At 41.1% G+C, this 27978-nt stretch overlaps 1 protein-coding gene across 2 annotated transcripts in view; it reads left to right on the forward strand.

Moving 5' to 3' along the window:
- Nucleotides 1-10888: 10888 nt before the first annotated feature.
- The window catches only part of LOC122563162 (laminin subunit beta-3-like), a 49943-nt gene continuing 32853 nt past the window's right edge, over nt 10889-27978 (forward strand). Inside the window, exons 1-4 of one of the 2 annotated variants that reach the window (XM_043716642.1) lie at nt 10889-10966; nt 11280-11340; nt 16878-17041; nt 26379-26505. In XM_043716642.1, coding sequence (XP_043572577.1) covers nt 11316-11340; nt 16878-17041; nt 26379-26505 — 316 coding nt within the window. In that variant the 5' untranslated portion in view covers nt 10889-10966; nt 11280-11315. Of the gene's footprint in view, nt 11023-11279; nt 11341-16877; nt 17042-26378; nt 26506-27978 lie in introns of both variants that reach the window. The other variant, XM_043716643.1, reaches the window with a different exon arrangement.

The following is a 27978-nucleotide window of genomic DNA, read 5'->3' on the forward strand; positions in this document are numbered from 1 at the left end:
CCAGAGGAAGTGGTGGAGGGTGGTATGTGTATGGAATGAGCTGCCAGAGGAAGTGGTGGAGGCTGGTACAATTGCAATATTTAAGAGGCATTTGGATGGGTATGTGAATAGGAAGGGTTTGGAGGTATATGGGCTGGGTGCTGGCAGGTGGGACTAGATTGGGTTGGGATATCTGGTCAGCATGAACGGGTTAGACCAAAGGGTCTGTTTCCATGCTGTACATCTCTATGACTCTATTGAGCATGGGGTCCTCAGCCCTTAGTTATCTTTGTAGACACAGGAGATCATAGTTCAATCGTTTTGCAAATCTTTCAAATCTTTAGGTGCTATATCCCATTGGTCCCATGCTGAAATTATACCAGGTAACCACTGAATTTAACCAGCAGCCATTTTGTTTCTGTACTAATCCATTTCTAAAAGACACATTTTGTAATTTTGTATAGCTAAAATGGCCATATTTTTGGTTCTGATCTGTCCTTAAACAGCACCGCAAAATGCAGTATTTCTCACTCCACAGGTACAGTTTGAGAAATAAAGAGATGGAAATAAAGATTAGATTAAGGCTAAGAGGGAAGCAGAAAGAAAAAAAATGTCATGCCAAAATTTCATTTTTTTAAAATGAAGCAAAATAGTTTACCATCCAGAAATGAGAGTCAACAGTTCTAATTCTGGTTGAATTGAATATCTAACTAGCTTTCTTAGAAGTAACAGGGAAGATAAGGCTGAATTGGTGTTTGTGTGAGATTAACAGCAGAATGATATACATTTTCCTACAACTTAGAGTGATTCAGAGCTCACGCTCTATCACTATATTGTCCAAACCTGTTCAGTGGTTTGCTCATTACAGACAAACATCTGAAATCAACCTTTATTTTTCTTGAATGCTTTGGGTTATTATTGCAAATCTAATATTGCTGTACCACAAGAGGGAGCTATACTTCCTCATTCAACAGTTGGAGTATCAGCCGAACTGCAACGTGCAAATGGCTCAGACTTATTTACCTTTAATATGTTGTTATGCTATTCAGTGTTTAGAGTGCAGAGATAAATTACTGGAGCACTGACATGATTTTATGCTAGTGCTGACTAAGTGGATTGTCTCTGGTGAGGGGAGTGGCATGGGATTAGAGGATTCAGAAGGGGAGCTTGTTTATTTATTAGGAATTTTTTAATTCATTGAGCATAAGATCACTGTCTGGGCTAAATTCTTGTCAATAATAAACTGCCCATAAATTACGCAGAACATAAATTCCCCAATAACCTGATTAATTAAAGCTCTCTAGTGTATATTGGAAATGTCCTTTTCTGTTTCTGCCTGTCCCACATAGGAGAGAAGATTTCTCTTAACTCACTTAGAACACATGCAAACTTGAAAGAGAATAAAACAAATAAGAGCCTGGGTCAATTACAGCAAGAACAATCAAAAATTCATCATTCACCCCATTAGGTATTTGAGCCGAAGCTCTGATGTGAGGTGATGAATCACCCAGACTGATCAGCCAGCAAGAATTCAGCAAACCAATGTTCCCCGGAACAGACTGGTTACATGCTTCACTATTCTCCAGGTGGCGGGGGGAAGGAACACTACCTAAAATCTTGTCCAGTTTTACTTTGTATGGAACATCTGACAAAGTCAATGTTGGGCTCAACATGTTAAGTCTGTTTCTCTCTCCACAGATGCAGCCAGATCTGCCGAGTTTCTCTAATACTTCCTCTTTTTATTACAGAATTCCAGCATCCTCAACATGTTACTTTTGTTTCTAACTAATTCCTCCATCGTAATATAATCCTAATTCAAATCTAAAGCTGGAAAAAGCACAGCAGGACTGATGAAACGTTCCGACCTGGAACACTGACTTCCCTTCTCCTCTGATGCTGCTGGACCTGCTGTGCTTTTTCCAGGTCAACTCTTTATCTACTCCATGCCGACCATAACCCCAACTAAACTAGTCCCACCTGCCTGCTTCTGGCCCATATCCCTCCAAACATTTCTTATTCATGCACTTACCTAAATGTATTCAGCCTGTACTAGGAGAAGGCTTTTGACAGGAAATCACACACCTACATGTGGGACATGATCTCCAAAATGGACTTTGGGGAGGGAATTTGCAATTGGATCCAACTGCTCCACCCCAACATTGTTAGTGCAGTCTCAATCAATGGGTGGGAGTCAGCTTTCTGGTCAGGCAGGGCTGCCCATTCTCTCCTGCCTTGTTTGTGTGTTGTATAGAGCCCTTAGCTGAGTTCATTAGGAAGGATGTGAGTATGAGAGGGGTGACAATTCCAGGCAGCGGAGACGTACAGATCAAAGCCTCCCTGTGATGCCGCCGTTTTCTGCTCAGATCTGCTGTCATTGCGCAGACTCATGAGCATCTGCAACCAGTTCAAACTGGCCTCAGGAGCCAAGGTAAATCAAGACAAGAGTGAGGCCATATTCCTTGAGAACTGGCTGATGATCCTTTACTCCCTTCAAGGAGAAAGTGAGGTCTGCAGATGCTGGAGATCAAAGTTGAAACTTTATTGCTGGAACAGCACAGCAGGTCAGGCAGCATCCAGGGAACAGGAGATTCGACGTTTCGGGCACAGGCCCTTCTTCAGGAATGAGCAGATCCTGTTCCCTGGATGCTGCCTGACCTGCTGCGCTTTTCCAGCAACACATTCCAATCCAGTGAGGGAAGTTGGAAGATTTAAGCTGCTATCTTTTTGACGAGAGCCTACTAAGTGAAGGCCTGTCTGTCCTCTAATGTAGACATAGAAGAGCCAATGGCACTATTTTTAATAAGAGTTATAGATACATAGAAAACACAGTAAGATTTCATGCACAGAAGGTAGTCGTCTGGCACATTATGTCCATACCAGTCGATGAATACCTCGTCACACTAATCCCACTCTCCAAATTTTGATTCCTAAACCCATTGACTGTTCCACCGCATGTTTTAATGTGATTATGGTTTTTGCCTGTATTACCCTTTGAACTCGTGGGTTCCAGAACCTCACCACTGATGAGAAAGTTGTTCCAGGTGTCATAGTCAATATTTTTTCAATAATTAGTACAGCATTTCTTTTTGTGGGAGCTTGCTACATGTAAATTGCCTGCTATGTGTCAACACTGACTGTACTTCCAAAGTACTTTATTGGCTGTAAAGCATTTTGGATCTTTCTGTGGCCATAACAGTTACTATATAAATGCAATTTAATTTTAATAACTCAATAGTTACTCATAGAAATCTAATGTTATATCACTGGGATGCTTTTTTGCCATTATTATGGCAATAATGTTTTTTTCAAATTTAAAAAAAAGTTATGATATTTCAGCTACTTTAATCCCATGTGTATCACTGATGATTTGTATTTACTCTGTGGAAATTTTAATTGAGTAGAAGATTTTACTGCATTTTACTTTCTGATTTGCTGTTTGAGAATACTTCAGTGTAATTGGCTGCCAACTCCCTGCGGTGATATCACTGTTACTGTATGCCTAGTGTTTGTCTTGATCTTGCACATATCAAGAAAGGGAAACTTCATGCCTCAGAGATCACTAGATAGCAGAAAATCCCTTTAATACTTCAAAGTACTCTTTTGGTATGATCCTAGATATTGAATATTGTTAGATATTATTACTGGAGCGAATCATAGATTTACATTTAAATAGTTCCCATTTCTGTCTTTGTTCACTCCTTTCCTCAGCAATATTTTGTGTTTGATTTTGTCTACTTTCTGTGGTTTTATTTACCCTAATGAAGAAGAGCATATCTTCTCAACATCACAACTATTGATCTCACCCTGCTTGGCTGTTGTATGGAACCCCCTACGTGTTAACCCCTTAAAGCCAAATACATAACAATATTGTCAAATTTGATGGAATTTTAATGCATTTACTTTAGGGGAAATTTGGCATGTTAATATGCTGCAGTTTTTCTTATCTGCGATGTTTTGTGTTATGTTGCTGAAAATATTACTGATGAAATACTTAGCAGTTGTAGTAAAATCATGCGTATACTTAGGATGAAGAAGATTATGAGTACCACATATGCTTGGTCCAGTTCTTGTTGGATTCATTTGGATATCAAAGTTGAAACTTTATTGCTGGAACAGCACAGCAGGTCAGGCAGCATCCAGGGAACAGGAGATTCGACGTTTCGGGCACAGGCCCTTCTTCAGGAATGAGCAGAGAGTGTTCAGCAGGAGAAGATAAAAGGTAGGGAGGAGGGACTTGGAGGAGGGGCGTTGGAAATGTGATAGGTGGAAAGAGCTCCATCCTACTCCGACCTATCACCCTCACCTTGACCTCTTTCCACCTATCACATTTCCAACGCCCCTCCTCCAAGTCCCTCCTCCCTACCTTTTATCTTCTCCTGCTGAACACTCTCTGCTCATTCCTGAAGAAGGGCCTGTGCCCGAAACGTCGAATCTCCTGTTCCCTGGATGCTGCCTGACCTGCTGTGCTGTTCCAGCAATAAAGTTTCAACTTTACTCCCTTCAGCATTAGGACAGATTATCTAAATGTGCTGGAATATGGCTCGGAGGGGCTGGGGTATATGCAAAACCTTGGGTGAAGCAGAAACTGGTCTTTTGGGAGTACTGTGGGTGAAAACATGGTCATCAGGTGTGAGGCATTCTCACTATTGTTGTACATGGCTTGGGTCTGGCCCATCCCCCCAAACTGCACTATTTCAGTCACCTGAGGCATCTTCTGCTTAACATGGAGGTTGCAGATGGACTATATCCACAGGCACAAAATTCTGGATAAGAGGGGGAAGAAAGTACCCAATGTTGCCCTCAACCTTTTTGTGTGTGGCTGCATCAAGCTGTGCATAGACCCTCGGTATACAAACAGCAAGTGTCACCATGTTGTGAGGTTCTACCTGACCCCAATGTTGCGAAGGATGGCACTTGCCTCGTTGCCACAAATACTTCAAGTAGTTGGATTGTTCCTGTATCACCTGTCCTTCATGGAGAAATTTGCAGAGGAAATTTGCCTACAGTCCATCAGGAAGTGGTCAGTTCGTAGTGTCCTTGAGAGCCTGATGCAAAAGGACAAGGTTGATCCTGTCACATGGTTCCCTGGGCAGACCTTCAAAGTCATTTGGCAGAAAGCCTCATCATCAGAACTTTCCAACAAGCACCAAGACATCGCTTGGCTGGTAGAGAGAAGGGCATTTTCTGTGAGATCATTCATGTACTCCTGGTCAATCTGCATCACTGCATTCTGCCCTTGGAGAAGCTGTGGGATGGGGGAGGGTTGATACTGTCATACATCTCCTTCAGGAATGTGTCTTTGCAAAAGCAGTCTAGAGAAAGGTGCAGTGTTTTTCGTTCCGAACAGCTTCATGGCGCAGGAATTTGTGTTCCCTGGGACACACACCTCAAGACAAACATCAACTGCACCTGGATGACCATAAACTCAGTGAAAGATGCTCTTCATTCTGCCCGAAACTTGTCAGTCTTCCAAAGCAAGGAGTTGTCCTGATCGAACATTGCAGACTGACACATTCCACAGTCCAGGACTACATGTTCAGGGATGGACTAAATCTTGGGGCAGCTGCCCCAAGGCACAGTGGGGAAAGTCCACTGTCTGAGGTCTTCCTGTTGAAGTTAATTGGGGGTCTGTTAAGTTATCAGACCCTCAATGCATGTAAATATAATCTTGTATGTGAGAGATGCCTTTGGTTTCCTGTGATAGAGTCAAACTCAAATGTTTGTTTACTTGATATGCTACTGTACAGAATCAAACTGCATTTGTGACAATGTATATATACAAAGTACATTTTGTATGAATAAAGTATATTTTTGAAATAAAAATATCTTTTAAATGTTGTAACTTTATCTGCTTCCATCACTTCCTCTGGAAGTTCATTCCATACACAAACCACTTTCTGTGTAAAAACATTCTCCCCCATGTCGTTTTCATATCTTTCTCCTTTCATTTTAAAAATATGCCCACTAGTCTTGAAATCACTCACCCTAGGAAAAAGACTGTTGTCATTCACCTTATATACACCCCTCATGATTTTATACACCTCTGTAAGGTCACCTCTCAACCTCCTACGCTCCAGTGAAAATAGTCCCCAGCCTCTTCCCATAACTCAAACCCTCCATTCCTGGCAACATGCTTCTGAACCCTGCATTATAGACTTTATGGTGTAATAATGCTCTTAGTAAGATATATTTTAGAAAGGAATGGTTGATGCGAACAGTTTATTGGAGGTTTAATGCTCCAATTGAGTCTGCAATACATGTAGCAAACAGGTGTTGAACATCTACAGAGCAGGCAGATCGCAATATCAATCAGTGTGTGACATCGATTAAATACCAAAAGTGCAATTTTGGAGCTTACACTCTAAATACTGCAGCCTCTTCCCCTCACATTCAGCAGGAGCAATAAAGCCCACCAGCACTATTTATAGAAATGATTAATAAGCTGCAGATTAGATACTGTTTTGATATGACTGTTATTGCAAATTTCCAAGTGTTTGGTGCTTTCTACAGTTGTTTCAAATTGCAAACATCTGCAGGAGGGTTGTGATGAATGCTGACGAACTTTGTACTGACTGTAGACTTCTCCACAAACTGGCTACTCTCAGAGCCAGGAGCACTGGGAAGGGCATTTTTCTTCAGACACAGCATGCATTGGTGAATGAACCGTGGTCGCATAGAGCAGGATAAGCTGGTGGAAAAGGAAAGAGGGGAAAGGTGAGAAGGGGTCTCAGTAGAAGACATACCTAACTAGGGAGTTTAAACATTAATCCTGCTACCTGGAGTTCAGTGATGAATGATGGAGGGAACATAATGCTCTTCTTGAGGTGAGTGGGCTGGTCAAACTCTAGTTGGTATCTGGTGGTTTAACAGGGATTGGGGTGGGCAAGGAAAGGGAGGTGAATAGTGTGGCTAGAGAATTTCTGCCAGAGGTTTCAAGGGCAGGATATCCACTTTGCTAGACAGAATGAGGGCTTCCCATCTACAGGAGGCCTCAGCAAAGTGATTGAAATATAAAACACCAGGTCTCCTGGAGAAGAGAAAAGCTCCTGTCTTTCATGTGCCTCTATCTGTCCGAGCAATTCTAATGCAATGCTTTCCTAATGATTGCAGTATGACTGGAGGAAGACCAGTGACCTCCAGTGGAGGAGAATGCAAGTGGGCTTTTGCAAATGACGTCAGCAGCTTTGGGCTGAATGGCCTGGTTACAAAATGCACATTACAGCATGGAGAGCAGCAGTCAGGGCTGCCTGACTGATAGGCAACAGCAAAACATTGATGAGAACTCCATAGAGGCAGCACACATGAAGGGGTTGATGGGAATGCCTTAGTGTATTGGCAAGTTGAATGGACAGTTCAGTATTGTGATTTCTACGGGGCCAATGGATTGGACTGTCACCCACAGCAACAGAACTTGGGGGCAACAAGATACTGAATTAAGTATTCCTGAAACTCAGGGATGAGAAAATTCTGCCAAAGGCCAGATAATGGAATGTTAAAAATCTGCCATTGGCCTCCTCCTTTAAAACCTTAAGAAGAAATGTTGAGGCAAGTGGCATTTGTTGCTTCTTACCTTCAGATAGTTTTCTGGTGGGCTTTAAACTGAATCCATATTCCTCGTTCGTGGCAACTCTTAGATTTGTTTGATAAATTTGTTAACTGCCAGTTGTTGAGAGTCAGAACTGATTGTCAGGCAGTGATTGAAGAAGCAACTAATGAATGTAAGATCAAGCTGTTCCTCCTATCACACAGGCTACCTCACCCATGTTGACTGCTGCAATCACAGGTTCATTTTCTTCAGATCTTGCTGCTCCTCCACAGATAGTATCTATGACTGGTGGGCAAGAAGGAGGAACCCTATCAATGAAAATCAATGAGATGTCATTTTGGCCATTGACATGCAGGAGACATTCAGCCTTTCTCTGTTACCTATCCCAAAACCAAACCCCAGATGACCAGCTTGATCAGTTTGGCCTTGTCTATAACAAAAAAAAACCATGAAGACTAATAAGAGAGAAGAGAGGCAAGAGGCTGGCTGAAGCCTTGACATGGAGTGGGCTGCAATGGGAGGTCACTGATTGCTTTTTATGATTTATGAAGGAAGGCCCCAAACCATTCTGTTCCGTGGTTTTCTGCAGTTTAAATAATTGTCAGCTCTTCTCTTCTTTCTGCCAAAATGCATAATCTCACATTTCTACACATTATATTCCATTTGCCAGGTTTTTGCCCATTCACTTAACTTGTCTTTATCCCTCTTCAGTCTCTTTGTGTCCTCCTCACCATTTTCCTTTCCACCTATGTTTGTGTCATCCATAAACTTGACTACAGTACATTCACTTTCCTCATCCATGCTATTAAACCATGTTGTAATTCTCTGTCTTCCATTAGTTAACCAACCCTCTATCCATTCTAATATGCTATCTCCAAACCATGATTTTTTAACTCATTAAGTAGCTTAATGTGTAGCATCTTACCAAGCACCTTTGAAAAATCCAAACACGTTACATCTAGTACTTCCCCTTCATCTATCCTGCTTGTTACCTTTTGAAAAGAATTCTTGTAAATTTGTCAGGTATACTATTTTGAGTAAATGAAAGAAGTAATTTGTTAGTCACTAACTGCAAGAAGAAATAATAGATTAGAAATAGGAAATGAATGCAGGAAAAGAAAAAAGTTAAAAGATATATGGATCTAATCATCTAGATTGCTCATAAAGAGAAGATGCTCAACATTCGGCTTGTTACGTTGCGTGGTACCAGTAGTACTGATATTGGTGGGTGAGTGATTGATTTTGTGATGCTGTAATTTGCTTGTCAGCTGAAAACCCTTTGTCCTGTTTCTGTGAGTTTCCAGGTAGGATCAGAATAAATGAAGTTTATAAGAGCAAGTGAACAGTCAGGCAGCTTGGTCCAGTCCATGAGCTGGGTGCATGGCCCTGAGTGCAGTGTCCTTTCAGCAGCATTACAATGTTAGTTACCAGTGCAACCTGAGTGCAGAATCATCCTGTAATTGTATCTGAGGATTCAGAGATTAACACATGTCAGATACGAATGTCTATGAAAGTGGGGTGCATGTAACTGGTGCCCATGGTGTGTTTATTGCAAAGTAAGTGCTCAGTGTTCAATATGGAACAAGTGGCAAACTGAAATCGCCAAGTACCTGCTCTGATTTCTATGCCAAGAAGTCTCGATATCTACTTTCTTCAGTGCATTGAGTAAGTTAGGAAGGTGAAAATTATCAGTGGCATTAACCAGCTCTAACCTCCCTTCATTAACTCAGCAATGCCTAATAGGAAACTCAGCACTTGACAAATACATAAAAGATGCAGTGTGTTGCTGCTGACGTTGAGATAGGTCTCGTCAGACCTCTCATATGATCTAATCATGTCTCGCCATAGCCTACATGTTCAAGCTCCTATAACATTTCACTCATGGTAAGAATTTTGGTATCACATAGCATGATGTGTGAGCCATATCACAAATTATAACCACCATTTCTTCAGGTACCAAACCTGGGAAAAGTGTAGAACAATGAAAATGTACCATCACTATCATCATATCCTGCTTTTTCATGTAAGATTTTTAAAAATGACTCTATGTAATGACAAACTGCAGAAATTCTATTCATATTACGCATAATATTCATTTTGTAAGTTAATTATGGGGGAGGTGGTGGCAAATTATTATAATTTTTCTAGAGCCTCCCAGTACACCTTCATTGACCTGGATTTCTATGTAATTCTTTCTCTCTGAACTCTCAGCCTAAATGAATTGCTAATATGCATGTTTTATAATATTTCAAACAAACAAATTGAATACCCTTGCCCCACAATGGTTTCATTCTGTAAAGTGTCGTTCTTATTTGCTGAATTCACTAGTTACTAACCAATGTATCGTGATTCAGAGCTGTCTTTTAAAGTCAGTGGATCAGATTACTGAACATACTCTATTGTCCCTTAAGGTCTTTACAGTAATTTCCTCAGACAGGTTGTAACACCTGGAAGATTGTCTCATTGGGCTGTAATGGCAGGGTGGAGTTTTTTTAATGTGTATAAAGGGTTGTTCAAAATGACTCCATCCAGGGAAATTGTCTAGACAGGCCACTCATAAAGCTTCAGGTGAATCATATTCAGAAACGTTAAACAAAAACAACTCTTAAGTGCATTTAAAGGAGTATAGAACACAGTCGCCGTGATCTTCTTTAAAGACAATGACAAACTTTTTAAAATGCTCGTAACAAGTAATTTTTTTGGAAAGTGAACATGCTCATGAAAATTTTGTAAACTTGCTGAGGTCAATTGGCACCGTGCCTGTGATTTCCTCATGCTGTGGCATTGATGTACCCCTCATCTTTTTCATTTATAAATAGATGCTCATCAGGTCAAGTTTCTTCGGCCACATGTAACAGGCCAATCACCATATTCAAGTTGGCCACATCAAGAGAAGGTACTATAGTTAGTCCCAATTTTTAAATAATCAAAATAAGCATTGTGTTTCACTAGCCAACAATATTTGCAGACCTGTACTGTACTTGTTTGAAAAAAGAACCAGTAAAATACGCTTCTTTATTAAAAAGTTTTTCTTCAAGGCCATATGATGTGCATTTTTTATGTTATTGCAAAATACCACAATAGTTCTGGACTTCTTGTTTTGGAACTATTTAAAGTATTAGTGAGAAATTACAATAGTTTTATGCAAAATTTAACTTATTAAAATATGAATATTTGAAATGTTTAGCATCTTTAAGCAGAAACTGGAAAGAACACTCAAGACAGAACTTAATGAATATTTTAGGTAATGACTTTAAGATCAGTTTGTAATTGTTTGCAGTATTACACCAAAGGATATTGATGCCAATGGGTGTGTGTCTGAATAATCCTGAGACATTCCTTCGTCACTTGGAGACTCACTCAAGCTAAGACACTCCCAGGTGAGGGCGTCAATTAAAAGAGAAACTCACATATTCAGAGGTGGAGACGGATCTGAGGCAGGTAGGAACAGCCAGCAAAGAGGGGTTTAATGGAGAATTAAAGATATTTTTCTCTTGGTAATGTTTGTATTAAAACATTCAGAATTAATATGAAGTAGTTTCTGTGAAAATTATATTGTAATGAGAAGTATTAAATACTATCAGCTCACCTTAATAAATTCATAGATCTAAGTAAGGACTTTGATCATTTTTTAGATTATGATCTCCTCAGAATAGAAAGCCAAAAAAATCTGTAAAGGTTCATCAAATGTCAGTAGAAAAAGAGGACTGATTCTGATGAAATATTGTTATTGTATTTATGTTTAATCCTACAGGTTTTCTATTTTAAGAAGTTCCCTTCCAAGCTGAAGATGTTGCCGCTATTCCTAAGTCTAGGTGAGTTTGAAAATCAAAACGTTTACCGAGTGAAGTTTAATCTGTCACTAATCTGATTTTCTACAACTGTTTTGTGCTTTGCTCTCATAATGAATTAGTTTAGCGAACTAATTTATCATTGAAAAGAAAGACGGATTTTGAGATAAAAGATTTAAAACATTCCAAAAGAAGCATCGTGCAGGCATGATACTTCTGGGCTGGTTTGGGCATGTTTCCCACAGTAAACGATACAAGCAACCACACACCAACCCTGTCAATACTTCTGCTGACAGTACATTTTTAGTATTTTTTAAATAGTTTTTTTTATAATTGCTGTCACTAACTACAGTTATTTGCCAGTTTAATAGCAATTATCAGCTGGGCAGTACTAATGTTAGGTTTATTTTGCTAGCATTATTAAATTATCTGATTATTCTTGAGAAGCAATTGTCTTGAAAAGTCATTAATGAAGGATTGATGCAATAGTTCCATTCAACTTTCTCTGTGTGTGTATATGGTACCAACAAATGCTAAGGTCTATCAATCTGAGATTGTATTACTTGAACCATGGTGACATAGTTTGGTAGAAGTTCCAGTGCACCAAGGATTATATTACTTAAATTAAGCTTCAACTTGTTTGTGGATCGGTAGAGAATTTTCACCAGGAATATCTCAAGGGCTACGCAATATCATTCTAATGCCCAAGTTTGCAAAACATGAACTGTACATTGCAAGGAGGTCAGAAGTGAGGATGTTCACTGATGATTGCTCAGTGTTCAGGTCTGTTTGTAGCCATTCAGATAATGAAGCAGTCCATTCCTATGCACAGCAAGACCCAAGGAATTTCATTGGCTAGATAAGTGGCTAGTTACATCTGTGTTACACATGTGCTAGGCAATGATTGTACCCAACATGACATTTAATGGTAATACTATTATACAGTATGTAAACATCAACATCATAAGAGCCATCATGGCCATAAGTTTAACTGGACCAGCCACATTCATTTTGTAGCTACAAAAGCAGATTAGGAGCTTTGAATTCTGCACTGAGTGACTGATTTCCCCAAAGTTTATCATTCATCCACAAAGCACAAGTTGGGAATATGATAGAATACTTTTAATTTCATGGATGAGTTTCAACAGCATTCGTGAATTTCAGAACAAGCAGTCCTATTTGATTGGCATCCACTCCACTATCTTAAATATTCCCTCCTTTGACTATCAGTGTAATCTGTAAGGTGTAATGTAGAATGCAGAATTTACAAGAAGCCTGTAGCAACTTTCTAAGGTTTCTTTGTCAGAACCTCCTAAACTTGCAGCCCAAGGCATCTTGAAGAATAAAGCCAACAGGCACCTGGGAATGCGACCAGCCCAAGCCTCCCTTCAATTTGCACACCATTCTGATTTGGAAAAACTCTCTCCCTCCCTTCATTGCTGCTGGGTTTAAATCCTGGAACTCATTTACATCAGCATGGGTGTACTGTCACCAAATGACTGCAGTTTAAGACAACCCACTACCACCTTCTCAAGGATAATTAGGTATGGGCAACGAGTCCTGACCTTGCTAGTCATGCCATCATCTGATGAATGAACAAAAACACAAGTTTTCAGATGTTATGAATCACAAACACATTGTGCATTTGAGCATGAGAAATACAAATCTGATGCAAATTGGAAAATTAAGCAGTCAAGCAAAGTTAGGAGTCTGCAATTTAAGAATGTTGAATTCAGAAGTATAATCTCCGAGTGACTAGAACCCTTGTGACGAAAACCACTCTTATGTGTAAGTAGTGCTTTAGGCCAGCACACAATGAACAGTGTAATATTCAAGGTACACTCAATTTCAAAGCATGTTACATTAGCAATGAGGCCTGTTGCAAGGATTTCAATGAGACACTTAGTTCAATTCAGAGGTATTGAGAGGAATTCAAAAGTGACAAGCAGTGAGACCAGTAGACTGTGTGTGTGTGTGTGTGTGTATGTGTGTGAGAGAGAGAGAAAGTGAGAAGCATGTTCCATGTTAGGCAGGCTGCTGTTAGCTATGTTGTAAAGGCAGCTAACTACATAACATCTGTATAGTTGGGGCTTAAGGAAGTCCTCAGTCAGTTGAATAGGTTTATGTAAGGAGGACTCTGGGGAGTCCTAGAGGTTCTGAAGAGCTCAAAGGAAGCCAGCGCACAATTAATTGTTCAGTATAGAGCAGAAAGTGGCTTGAAAGTCCAAAAGTGGTATTTCCAGCTCAGCACTGTCCCCATGACTTGTCCTACCTGCCTATCTTCTTTTCCACCTATCCACTCACCCCTCCCACCCCCGACCTATCACCTTCATCCCCTCCCTCACTCACCTATTGTACTCTATGCTACTTTCTCCCCACCCCCACCCTCCTCTCACTTATCTCTCCACCCTTCAGGCTCTGCCTGTATTCCTGATGAAGGCCTTTTGCCCGAAACGTCGATTTTACTGCTCCTTGGATGCTGCCTGAACTGCTGTGCTTTTCCAGCACCACTCTAACCTAAACTTTGTATAACAAAGCCAGATACGCCCTACAAAAACAAATCCAGGAACACCGCTAGCTTTGTGAAACTCTATGTTTGCATAAACACTACAGTTCTGTGTATGCATAAGGGGTGGACGGCCATTTCCAAGAGTCCAGAGACAGTGTAGTCACAGAAAGGAAGGTGGACCCCCAAAACATCAAACAGCTAGTGAGGCAGTAGGAAGTGAGGACTTCAGATGCTGGAGAATAGAGTCGAGAGTGGGATGCTGGAAAAGCACAGCAGGTCAAGCAGCATCGTAGGAGCAGGAGAATCGATGTTTCGGGCATAAGCCCTTCATCAGGGATCAGGGCTGATGGTTAATAATGGTTTCTAATGAAGGGTTTATGCCCGAAATGTTGATTCTCCTGCTCCTTGGATGCTGCCAGTCATTGAGGCATCCATGATACAACCACCTGTTTCAAGGAGAGGTCATCAAAAGTGAAGAATTGTAATCACTTGTGAATCTTCAATGAAATTTGGTGACTTACAGCATCTCTATCATCCATCAGTTGGGAAAGTGATGGATTTGTTGAGAAATCCATGAAATATGTTTGATCGCATGTGCTATTTGATATGCTTTGTGGAGTGTGTAATCACCATTTGTCATTTGTTTACATTTGCCTCATGTTAACTTTGATATGTTAAATATAACTAAAATCTATCTATCCACACTTAAACTTACATTTTCTGCTAGTACAGCGGTGCTACGAACCAATTTGGTTGTAATTGAAAGTGTGAACATCTAGCTGATTAGTCCAATTTGTAATGTGGTGGCTTAAGCTGATTATTCAACAAACTCTTCAAAAGTACATAAGTAAAGGAAAACCTACCCAAGAAGTCAAACAAATGTGTCAACAGTAGCCATGTTTGTTACTCATTTTGTTATTGCATAGATGAAAATAAATGCAGAGTTCAACCATTAGCCAGTGCTGAATTACTTGGTCAGAATTATAATAGCTTTAAGTGCATTATAATTAAATTCAGCGTGGCGAAATTCAGGAGGTGAATGTTCAGATTGTGTTCTCACGATAGTGACTCCTGACAAAACATGTTTCTGTGTGGATATAAGTTTATGTAAGTGTGGATATAAGTACCCCAGAATAGTACTGTGAGAGACATGAGCATTGTTACAGAGGTCTACAGCACAGATAAAGGCCTTTTGGCCCATCAAGACTGCACTAGTCAAAAACAACAACCTACTATTCCAACAGAAATTGCTGGAGAAATTCTACAGGTCTGGTGGCATCTGTGGAGGCAAAGCAGAGTTAACCATAGAATCCCTATAGTGTTGAGCCCGCAACGAGCCTCAGAAAAGCATGCCACCATCCTTACCCTATATGCCCCATGGCTAATCCACCTAGACTGCATATTCCTTGACACAATGGGCAATTTAGTGTGGTCAATCCACCTAACCTGTAGATCTTTAGACTGTGGGAGGAAACCAGAGCGCTTTGAGGAAACCCACACAGACTTGTGGAGAATGTGAAAACTCCACACAGTCACCTGAGGATGGAATTGAGTCTAGATTAGAGTGGTGCTGGAAAAGCGTAGCAGATCAGGCAGCATCCAAGGAGCAGGAAAATTGACGTTTCGAGCAAAAGCCCTTCATCAGGAATGAGGCAGGAAGCCTCTCAGGTGGAGAGATAAATGGGGGATGGGGAGGCTCGTGAGAAGGTAGCCAAGAGTACAATAGGTCAATGGGGGTGGGAATGGATGTGATAGTTTGGAGAGGAAGGTGGAGCGGATAGCTGGTAAGGAAGATTGGCAGGTAGGACAGGTCATGAGGATGGTGCTAAGCTGGCAGGTTGGAACTGGGGTAAGGTGGGGGAGGGGAAATGAGAAAACTGGTGAAGTCCACATTGATGCCATGGGGTTGAAGTGTTCCGAGGCAAAAGATAAGGCGTTCATCCTCCAGGCATTGGGTGGTGAGGGAGTGGTGGTGGAGGAGGAGGCCGAGGCCCTGCATGTCCTTGCAGAGTGGGAGGGGGAGTTGAAATGTTCGGCCACGGGGTGGTGGTGTTGATTGGTGCGGGTGTCCCAGAGATGTTCCTTAAAGTGCTCTGCGAGAAGGCATCCAGTCTCCTCAATGTAAAGGAGAACGCATTGGGAGCACCGGATACAATAAATGACATTGGTGGATGTGCAGGTGAAACTTTGATGGATGTGGAAGGCTCTGTTGGGGTCTTGGATGGATATGGGGGGGGGGGGGGGGTGGGCACAGGTTTTGCAATTACGGCGGTGGCAGGGGAGAGTGCCAGGAGGAGACAGTGGGGTGTTGGGGGGCATGGACCTGACCAGGTAGTCACGGAGGGAACGGTCTTTGCGGAAAGGGGTGGAGAGGGAAACATATCCCTGGTGGTGGGATCTGTTTGTAGGTAGTGGGGTGGAATTGAACCCAGGTCCTTGGTGCTGTAAGGCAGCAACACTAACCACTGTGCCAGCTTTAATGTTTTCAGTTTTTCCAGCAATTTCAGTTTTTGTTCCTTATCTTCAGCATCCACAGTTCTTTGTTTGACTATAATTTAAAATTTGAATCCCATTTTCCAACAGTTAGCCTTTTATGCCTTGTCATTGCAAGATTATATCTAAAAAGTTCTCAAATGTCATGAGGGTTTCTGCCTCTATCACTCTGGGTGATTTTTTTTTCTCCTGACATCCCCTCTAAACCTTCTTCCCCTTGCCTTAAGTCTACGCCCCTGGTCATTTATCTGCCCTGATAATTTCATATGCCTTAATCATGACACCTCCTCAGTCTTCTCTGCTCCAAGGAAAACAACATCAGGTTGTCCGATCTCTCTTCATAACTGAAAGCTCTTCATAACATTCTGTCACCTGCACATGTAGGACTCTTTCTTTAATAATGCATTATAGCTGCTTTTATTCTTTTAAGCCATTTCCCTCTAATAAAGATTATGCAAAGTAAATGATTCATATTTATTCAATGATTATTAACATTGATGGAATTTGTTCATAGTGGAGTTTCTTCTTGTATTTTAATTGTTATCATTTATGTTTTCAGTATTTACCAGTTATGTAATGGCACAGACAGACTGCTCTCAATGGGCATGCTACCCCACACCAACAGACCTAATCGCTGGTCGAGCAGACAGACTACAAGCATCATCTACATGTGGCCTTCATGCATCTGAGAGATACTGCAGCCCAAGGATGTACTATGGAAGGGTCAGTAATATTACTAAATTATAACTTATTCCTGGGCTGTTGGCAAGTGTCAATAACCTGTACCAAGATTAAGTAGAGCACAAACTAGTTTGTTAACCATGAAGTAATCTGGCTACCATGTGGCTAATTTTATCATGAAAGAAATTCATTTCTTCAAATTCATATTTCTGATTATTTTCAATATGAAATTAAAGCAAATGATGCAGGTCATGGAAAAGCTCAAAGTTTAGTCCAGTATCATGATTGATGTGGTTATTTTATTTCTTTCCTTTCACATTGGAACATGGTTGGATAGGCAGCAGGCATTTTTTTCATTCACAAGATGTGGTCATCACTTGCTCGGCCATCATTTATTGCCCATCCTTTATTGTCCAGAGGGTATTTAAGAATCAGAAACGTATTTGTGTGTTTCATTTCACATGTAGGCCAGACCAGGTAAAGACAGTAGTTTCCTTCCCTAAAGGGCACAATTGAATCAAATGCTTTATTCCCCCCACAGTTTGCAGTGGCTTTATGGTCACCAATAGACTGTTATTTCCAGATTTTTATTGAATTCAAATTCCAACAGTTGCTATGTCAAGATTCAAACCCAGATTACCTGGGTCTCTCTAGATTAATAGTCTACTGATAATACCATAGGCTATCACCTCCCCAATTGATTTAGACCTATTTCCCAACTGCCCATTAACTATGTGTGAGCCTGGATGTTGACTGTCAACAGGCCACTTCCCTGGGCTGGTGAATGGATTATGACTCCTGATCTTGTCCTGTCTTCTCTTCATTCAATGGTCATTTCTGACAGGGTGTACTAGGCTAGCAGAAAAGAATGGAAACTAAAATAACTTTGTAGAGGCTGGGGTATCCTGTCTCCAAGTCACCCTTTATTTACATGTACTGATCTGGCTCCCTCAGAGCCAGAGTGAGCAGAACCTCTGACACTCCTGTTTGTTTTTTTTCTCTCTGGTACTCTTGTTTATTTTTCTTTTTCTTTTCATAAACCCCCACACTACCACCTAACTGCGGTGTGCAGGTGTGAGACACAGTGAAAGACACAGGTGTACAAATATTTATTCAATTGCCACTACCAGGAAGAAAGGAAACACCCGAGTGGCCAGTGACAAGCAGTGCCCTTCACATCAAAGGGTAATGCTGGGTGATCAAACAGTGAAGGGGAGGGCAGGGATTAAATCAAAATAGATTTGGAGGGGGAAATAATACACTCCAATCCCTGTGGTGCCCACCTCTCCCTGAACAGCTCAAGGGTGTTGGTGGACACCGCATGCTCCTTCTCCAGAGACACCTGGGCTCCAGCATAACTGTGGAAGAGGGGCAGGGATATTCCTGTTTGTATCTATCAGCCAGGGCTCCCTGATTAGCCCAGTTTAACAGCCCCAGCTAGGAAACTCATATTGTCCACCTGACTGACCTTGTTACAATCACTACAGAAACCTTACCCTTTCTTTATCAATTAATGTTATTGCCACTAACTGCTGCCACCATTGCAGCTAGAGTCAGCCTACCCAGAACCTGGGTCAAAAAGTGTGGTGTTGGAAAAGCACAGCAGACCAGGCAGCATCCAAGAAGCATACTTGGATAAGCCTGAAATGTTGACTCTCCTGCTCTTTGGATGCTGCCTGACCTGCTGTGTTTTATCAGTGCCATACTTTTCGATTCTGATTTCTCCAGAATTGCAGTTCTCACTTTCTCTTTACCCAAAACCTGGCCCTTCCTAATCAGTATAACTCACCCATTGAGTCAACCTCCCAAGCAATTGTGGGAATCTCATGGGCATTTCAGACCTGCAAAATTGACTCAATGTATAATGCAACAAACTTTTATAATAATAATGTACTTTGTGAGTTGTATTTAGACTTAGTTTCTCCTGTCCCATGTGGGACAATGGAAAACAAGCTGCTTTCACTCTAAACAGTCCATCCACATGCAGTGCAGACCATGCGCATGCCAATCCATGTGCCAACACATTGACGTTCAGCTCGGTGGATACTCATGAACCTCAGGTGTCCAATCAATGGAATGAAAAATGAGGGGGCAGCTGAGGCAACAAGCTTCCACCATTTGTACCAGTTTATTGCAATCTCTTTCACCACTGCTCAAGTGGTGCCCTACACTTGAACACCCTCCTTAAATCTACTATGCCAGGTCTTCTTTGACCATCTTCTTTATCTTGATCTGCTTCTCTGGCAAGGTGCACATCCAGGAGGTGAAAGACACGTCCTGCCAATCTCAGTCATCCCTCTCTCACAGTATCTTTTAGGTGACCCTGACTAGTCCTGTGTAGCATTTCTTCACTGAAAGCATTGTCTCTACTGCGTAATGTTTGAGAATATATCCCAGATATTGAAGGAACTCTTTTAGCTTTACATTTCCTCAATAATTTAAATAAAACATATGCATTTTCCAGTGTTTTATCCCAAACTTTGTCAAAATTCTAATGAAAACTATAAAGTGGAATTTGATTTAAATGGGAGGCAATGGCCTAGTGGTATTATTGCTGGCCTTTTAATCAAAAGAGCCAGGGGAGCTGGGTGGAAATCTCATCATGGCAAATGGTGGAATTTGAATTCAATAAACATCTGGAATTAAGAGCCTAATGATGACCATGAAAGGATTGTCAGAAAAAACCTATCTGTTTCACTAATGTACTTTAGGGGAGAAAACTACCACCCTTCCCTGGTCTGGCCCACATGTGATTCCAGATCCACAGCAATGTGGTTGACTCTTAACAATTAGGAATGGGCAATAAATGCTGGCCAGCCATTGATGCTGTCCTCCTGTGAATCAATAAAAGAAATGGTACCGCCACTTTTTCAGCTGCAATCTCAGTGCGGACAAAGTTTTCTGCGTATCAAAATAGTCAAACTTTTCTCAGATTAAGCTGGAGGAGTGATTTACTTTTTTTGAAACTGCATGTTTTACACTCTTAATTTGTATGCTTATATATGTACCTATGTGATTCCTTCACCAGCATAGGTACAAAACCAAACTGTGAGGGAGTTCAGGGATGTTTGTTATTGGATCTACCCCAGGGCTATTTTTCTCTTTGAGTCAGCCTGGCCTCCTAATGTGTTGTACCCAATTGACTGGGATTTTCTGACAGTCAGAGAGTCATTTTTGCAGCATTGATAGGATCTGTGCATTGGGATCCTGCAAAATTCCTGGCATAGTAGATTCCAGGGGAATTGCCTCTGAAATGGAAAATTCCGATGGCCAATTCCCATTGCCTTGAACCCTCCAAAAAAAACATTTAAGTCAGAGAATTCTGAGGCTTTCATTCCAGTTAATAATTACCTAGGGGATTTAAACAATTAAAAATTTAGTCTAACTCCTGAGTAAATATTAAACTGATCCTTTCCCAGCCTGCACACACACATTTCCAACTCCATGTCCCCCAGACCCTTTAGAGTTGCTGGACCTTCCCCTGATACCAGCCCCAATCTACCCCCTCCACCCAACCTCTCATTCATCACCTGACCACATATCCCTCCACTCTGCACACCCACTACCTGATACCTGACAGCAAACCCTTCCCTCCATATCTGACACACATCCTACCGTCAGATCTGAAATCCCCCCAACCTCCAACCCACATCCCTCTGCCAAACCCAACAACACCACACCCCCTCCTTGCCAGGCATGACATCCATATTTAGATCCATATTTCCCTGCCAAACCTGACCTACTCTAAACATTGTATCACCTGCCTGGCACTCTACCTACCTGGGCTGCTGGACATTTAAATCACAGGATAAGGCAATGACGTTTTGAGAAAGGGGCATGGTTTGACTTCCCCTGACACATGAGCTCTGCAATGGAGCTGTTAGATTGAAGGTGCCCTCTGCTTTTCTGAAAGAGTTAGGTTCACAATTTCCTGCTAGCCACATAGAGATATTTCATAACAATTAAAACTAGCTCCTGCAGCTCCTAGTCTGACTGTGGATGCCACCATTCAGAAAATGCAGCCTCGTATTTCTGTTGGCTTTCTCTGGTATAGCCAGCTTAGCCTACTTTTTTCATTCTGCAGTGTATTAAAAGAAATAGATCAAGACTGTTGGGTGTGGCTGTCTATTTAATCAGCAAGGCTGGTCTCAGTTCTCTTTACCCAAACACACCTAATTTTATAATGTTCTCACTGGCAATACTTTAAGCCACTTGGGATTGGAGTTTTAATTCTGTGGCAAAACATTTACAATGACAAAATCACAAATTCTTTTGAGCATTTACAAATATCTTGTTAGTTACAGTGTTACCATTATCATTATGAGCACAAGATCTGCTAATGAGTCTATATAATAATTTCTATAGAATAGTGACAATGGGTAATTTTGTTTTAAGCTCTGAAGTGTTTTTTGTATTCTTTTAAATTAAATTAAATTCTACATTGATACTCAGCACCATTGCTGCTTCAAAATTGTGAAATGGAATCAGAATTTATTTCTATATTTCCATATAGCTAGTTATTTAGTCCTCTTGAATAGATTCACAAATGCAAATTAACCAGCAAGTATCCAACTAATTAAGTTTAAGCAATAATTCTAAGTAAGTTATGGACAATTACAAAAATGAATGAATTATTCAATAACTTAAATTAGGTAATAAAACTAACAAATGAAAGCATGCATTTATTGAAGAATTTATTATAAATTATTGAAATATTTGTACGAAGTAATTTTTCAGTTGAGTGGAAAAGCTCAATAGATGAAGTGTATAAACTTTAATATACCGTCACTTTGTCAAACAGAAAAAATCCAACTGAGATGCCTGGCATACAAGCAGACATGGCTAAATGTCTAGAACATTTAAGGACACAAATGTGTGTCCTGATGGCGAATCCCTACTAAGCTCACTTGAGGGAAACATTGCAACAGTTGCTAAAATACCGGCAGAGGATTCAGTCCCCACATTTGCCAATTTTCTGTAAAATTAACATAGGACAACCGCCTTTTTAAACAATGACTTTGTGCCGAACATTCAGAACAGTGAAGTTTCATGGAAAACTTTCTAGCTGGATTTGTCATTGCACTAATAATGCAAAACCCTGCAATAACTTATGATAGCCTTAATGACTCAGCCACTCACTAAGAAAATAATGCTATGCAGATTTCAAAGTAGCAGAGTTGGAGGGAATAAGAAATTCCATGGCCCTGCTTCTGTGTTGCAGGTGATTTATAATTTAATTTGGGGAGAGCTTATTAATATCTGAAGACTGCTGATATTAAAATGCTGTCACCACTGTGAAAATTAATAAACCGGCACCAAAAACCTTTGGATTAAGTTTGACCATTGTGTTCACTCATCCCTCTCATTGACTTCCATGTAGCTATTCAAATATAGATGGTGAGAAATGTTATACCAAAACTGCCTTAAATTTGCTGAACTATGGTGAATAAAAGGTGTACCCATCTTTGGAATATCTCTTGTTTTGCTATTTTTCAGCCACATGTCATTTGATTGTAAGGTAAATGATATTTGCTTTAAAATGTAAAGTCATTTGTTTAGGTGAGATTATTTTTGCACTAAGAAAATTCCATCATGGAATGTGGGCTTTGCAGGTGAGGCTAGTATGTTTGCCCATCCATAATTATCCTTGAATTATGTGACTTGCTGAGACAGTTAAGAGTCAACATCATTCTTGTAGGTCTGGAGCCTCACATTGGCCAGACCAGGTAAGAATAGCAGATTTCCTTCTTTAAGAAAAAAAATTTACTGAACAAGTTGTTGCTTTTACAATTAATGATCCTGGTCACCATTACTGAAACTAGCTTTACATTCCAGATTGAATAATTGAATTTAATTTTAGTTTCAAAGAACAAAGAAATTTACAGCACAGGAACAGGTCCTTCAGCCCTCCAAGGCTGCACCAATCCAGATCCTCTATCTAAACCTGTCACCTATTTTCTAAGGGTCTGTATCCCTATGCTCCCTCCCATTCATGTATCTGTCTCTATACATTTTAAATGATATTATCGTGCTTGCCTCTACCATCTCCACTGGCAACATATTCCAGGCACCCATCATCCTTTGCATAAAGAACTTTCCATACAAATCTCCCCTAAACTTTCCCCCTCTCACTTTGAACTTGTGACCAGTAGTAATTGAGTTCCACACTCTGGGAATAAGCTTTTTGCTATCCACCCTGTCCATAACTCTCATTATTTTATAGACCTCAATCAGGTCCCCCTTCAACCTTCATCTTTCTAATGAAAATAATCCTAATCTGCAGAACCTCTCCTCATAGTTAGTGCCCTCCATACCAGACAACATCCTGCTGAAACCTATTCTGCACTCTCTCCAAGGCATCCACATCCTTTTGTGATGTGGCAGCTAGAACTGTACACAGTATTCCAAATGTGGCTGAACCAAAGACGTATACAACTATAACATGACCTACCAACTCTTGTACTCAATACCCTGTCTGATGAAGGAAAGCATGCCTTATGCCTCATTTCCCCTCCCCCCACCTTGTCTCAGTCCCAACCCTCGAACTCAGCACCACCTTCCTAACCTGCAATCTTCTTCCTGACCTCTCCGCGCCCACTCCCACTCCAGCCTATCACCCTTAAATGTAGGAGAGCTGAAAATGTGTTGCTGGAAAAGCCCTTCTTCAGGCTCATGCCCGAAACGTCGATTCTCCTGCTCCTTGGATGCTGCCTGACCTGCTGCGCTTTTCCAGCAACACATTTTCAGCTCTGATCTCCAGCATCTGCAGTCCTCACTTTCTCCTTATGCTCCTTGCCCACTCTATTGACCTGCGTTTGCCACCTTCAGGGAACAATGGACCTGAACATCCAGATCTCTCTGTACGTCAATTTTCACCAGGACTTTTCCACTTACCTATGTCCCCAGAGTGTTCTCACCAGCTCTCCTAAATAATTTACTTCCCCTAAATACTGATAGTGTAGTAGTCAACAACCAAAAAGCTATTCCTCCTCTTTTGCAACTGAGACACTGATCTCCCACCTGTGGAAAATTATTTTCAAGAAAACCCCATAATTGTGATGCAGATTCTACAATGATCTAGAGACATGTCATAAAGTTCTAAATTTATAAATGTTATTGTTTCATTTCCAAGATACCACAATCGGCATTTTCTGAGAGATGGGCCCTGATAGTCTGTAAGACACTGATCGTCTGTAAAACATTGATCCCAGCACAAATTTTTGGATTGATCCACAACTGAAATCAGGTTCAAGCTTTGAATAACATTAATAATCACATTGGCATTGCAGGCATCTCTCAGGAGCCTGAGGATCTTGATCAGATGGGCCAATGGGCTGAGAATGGAGTTTAATTTAGATAAATGTGAGGTGCTGCATTTTGGGAAAGCAAATCTTAGCAGGACTTATACACTTAGTGGTAAGGTCCTAGGGAGTGTTGCTGAACAGAGACCTTGGAATGCAGGTTCATAGTTCCTTGAAAGTTGAGTCGCAGGTAGATAGGATAGTGAAGAAGGCATTTGGTATGCTTTCCTTTATTGGTCAGAGTATTGAGTACAGGAGTTGGGAGGTCATGTTGCGGCTGTACAGGACATTGGTTAGGCCACTGTTGGAATATTGCATGCAATTCTGGTCTCCTTCCTATCAGAAAGAGGTTGTGAAACTTGAAAGGTTTCAGAAAAGATTTACAACGATGTTGCCAGGGTTGGAGGATTTGAGCGAAAGAGAGAGGCTGAACAGGCTGGTGCTGTTTTCCCTGGAGCGTTGGAGGCTGAGGGGTGACCTTATAGAGGTTTATAAAATTATGAGGGGCATGCATAGGATAAATAGACAAAGTCTTTTCCCTGGGGTGGGGGAGTCCAGACTAGAGAGCATAGGTTTAGGGTGAGAGGGGAAAGATATAAAAGAGACTTAAGAAGCAACTTTTTCACGCAGAAGGTGGTATGTGTATGGAATGAGCTGCCAGAGGAAGTGGTGGGGGCTGGTACAATTGCAACATTTAAGAGGCATTTGGATGGGTATATGAATAGGAAGGGTTTGGAGGGATATGGACTGGGTGCTGGCAGGTGGGACTAGATTGGGTTGGATATCTGGTCGGCATGGACAGCTTGGACCGAAGGGTCTGTTTCTGTGCTGCACATCTCTATGATCTATGACTCTATAATTAGAAACACTGCATGGAGATGCCTTGGTCACTATTTTTTTCCTTCGTTGACTCCAAAGATGTGATGGGGTGTAGTCCACCTGTCAGGAGAAAGTGGGACAAACTATTTTCAGGAAACCTTCTCCAGTCCTCTCCATATTTGGGACGAACCCGAGAGCATTCTGAAATGGACTGCTCAGTCACAGATGCTGTTGCCCAAAGACACTACTGTCCCAACAATATGGAGGGACCTTTATGCATCTGCTGCATTTGTGCAGTTTTTTTGACTCGGAACTCACAGCTAATTAACCTAGTCACTGTTGTCAAATCTCCATCACCATAAGACTTGACCACTGGATCCTGATAGAAACTTGCTCATGATTTTGTTGAATGGTTAACTTGTGGTGCTGGCATTTTCCACACAATTTTCACAGGTTTGTGGTTAGATTTCAGTAACATGTTGATCCACAGAGACAGGGACTGCCTTGTTGCTGCCATCAGTGAGAGACACAGTCTTCCCTCACCTGTTCATGCTGCAGAGGACCTTTTGGACTGTACTTTGTCTGGTCTCCAAACTACCGTACCAATCTTAGCACCATTAGTGGCCTTACCAAGAACAAGAAACTCCCAACAGCATAATTCCAAAGATTGTAGGAAGGCACAAGCCTCTCCACCACATCAAGTTGGCACACAAGGAGATCATTGAATTTGAAAAAGGATTTCTATGTGTTCCATAATTGTGTTTCAACAAAACTTTGTGAAGCCATGGTACTGAACTTAAAAGTCAACACCATCTATCAAGATTTGGGCAAGTGATTTGGAAGAGTTGGAGATCCCACAAATCTTTACACTCTTGTTGGTGATAAGCTGCACAAGAATCAGAGTCAGGCTAGTGAAAAGGTTCCTTTCCAAAGAATAAAATGCTCATTCCAATAACAGAATTGTAAAGGTTAACTACTTAAATATGACAGTGCACAAACTCATTTTTGACTATTGCAACATTTCTGTATTATCATCAGGTTAAAGGTGGAAGAGTTGGAATCAGCCAATTCTGTTTATTTTAGTGCACTAATGGTTCATGAATTACAGCAATCTTATGCCAACACCAAGTTAGCTGAAGAAGAAAAATCAATGAATGTTGAATAAAATATTCAATTTAATTAGCTGCTGGAAGCAGCCAACTAACTATTTTACACCAAACGAAATGATCTTTTGAAATGATGTTTACTTTGTGCCTTAGGAGTTGCTGCAGTGTTGCATCTGTGACTCGAGAAATGACTACAATCCTGTCTATTTCACAAATAGCCATCGAATTCAGAATGTGGCTCCTTCAGGTGCATTGAGGAGCTGGTGGCAATCAGAAAATGGTAAGATTAGTGATTCCTTTCACAGAAAGACTTTAGTACAGTACGACACCATGTTTTTAAGGAATTATATTCTTATATCATTATCCTTCCACATAAAAAAAAGGGTTAGAAACAGTATCAGAATGAGTTAATTTTGAAGTGGTTGCAATTCCTGGAATAGTCATCAATACTATGAAGCTCTAGACTGAAGCAGACCATTTATTAACTCCATGGATAAGTATTATTAGTTCAGCTTTGAAATATTTCCTTTATGTTTCACTACATTGCACCATAAGACTTTATTTGCATTTTGTTACGCTAAGTGTAATGTAAATACTTAAAGGGTAGGCCATGTTGGAAATAGTGAATACTCTTCTCTGTGAATTCACAGTTTCTCTTGTGAATTGACTTGGCAGTCCTAGCAGTGCAGGATTTGGAATCATTAAGCTTATTTTTGAAACTGCTCACTCTCAGTTGTTGTGCTTCTGCAATTGCCAGGCACATAGCGAGTTCAAGAGCTAGTTTATCTGGTACACAATAGCCCAGGAATTGTTTCAGGCCGGTTTACAGAATGGGAACTTGCAGCAGGGAACTAATCTAGCATCCTGGGAAGGCAGACCTTGGCTTAAGCCAAATTGGTCCTCTGGCCTCAGCCAAATAATTGTGACAACCTGCCAGTCGGTGCCATGCCTCCAGGGTCAGCTCACTCCACTAGAAAGATAAGAGAGTTTGACTGGAAAAGATAAAGTCCAGTGAGATAAGAAAGAATCCAGGCCAAATTAACTGGGTAGACAAATCAAAGAATATATTAATGCATCAAAGGTAAAAAGTCTTCAAGTATGGGATTCTTGGGTGGAGTCTTATAAGTTCTGAAATGTTAGCACCATTTGTAGATCCCAGCCCCACATGGTGGACCCAACTTTGCAATTAGAGAGGAGGTCTTTGTGTTCACCATCCAATTAAAGACAGTAAGTGGGAGGCTCATTGGGAGAACCCACAGAGCGAAATTGGCCTGCAGTGTCCCTGGGAGAGGTGGGAGCAATTCAGGCAAAGCTTGAGGATGCCTAAAAATGGGCTATTCAAAATAAGAGCTGTTACGGCCAACAGTGCAGAGGATGAAACTGTTCCATAAGAATGCACTTGGCTGCAGCTCTGCGACATTTAGCCCTGTGGCCTCATTACAGCAGCATGGACAGCAGACTCCATAGTCCCCTTAATACTCTGCTGTGAGACTGCCTCATAATATGCTGCACCTTACAGTATGCAGGGCCATCTTGCATCAAAGCACCATCGCTGTACATAATGAAGGACTCATTGCTCTTCCCTATACCTTGATCTCTATAGATAAGCTGGGAGCCACTGCCATAGGGAGACCGCTTCCAGGAAGATCTATAGGAGTTAGGACCACATTGAGGAACTGACCTGGCGGACAGTGTTCTAAATTTCCATGCTGCCTCCAAAATCACCTCTGTGACATTAGTGTGTAAAAATAAA

Source organism: Chiloscyllium plagiosum, chromosome 26 (genome assembly GCF_004010195.1).
Source record: "Chiloscyllium plagiosum isolate BGI_BamShark_2017 chromosome 26, ASM401019v2, whole genome shotgun sequence".
NCBI lineage: Eukaryota > Metazoa > Chordata > Chondrichthyes > Orectolobiformes > Hemiscylliidae > Chiloscyllium > Chiloscyllium plagiosum.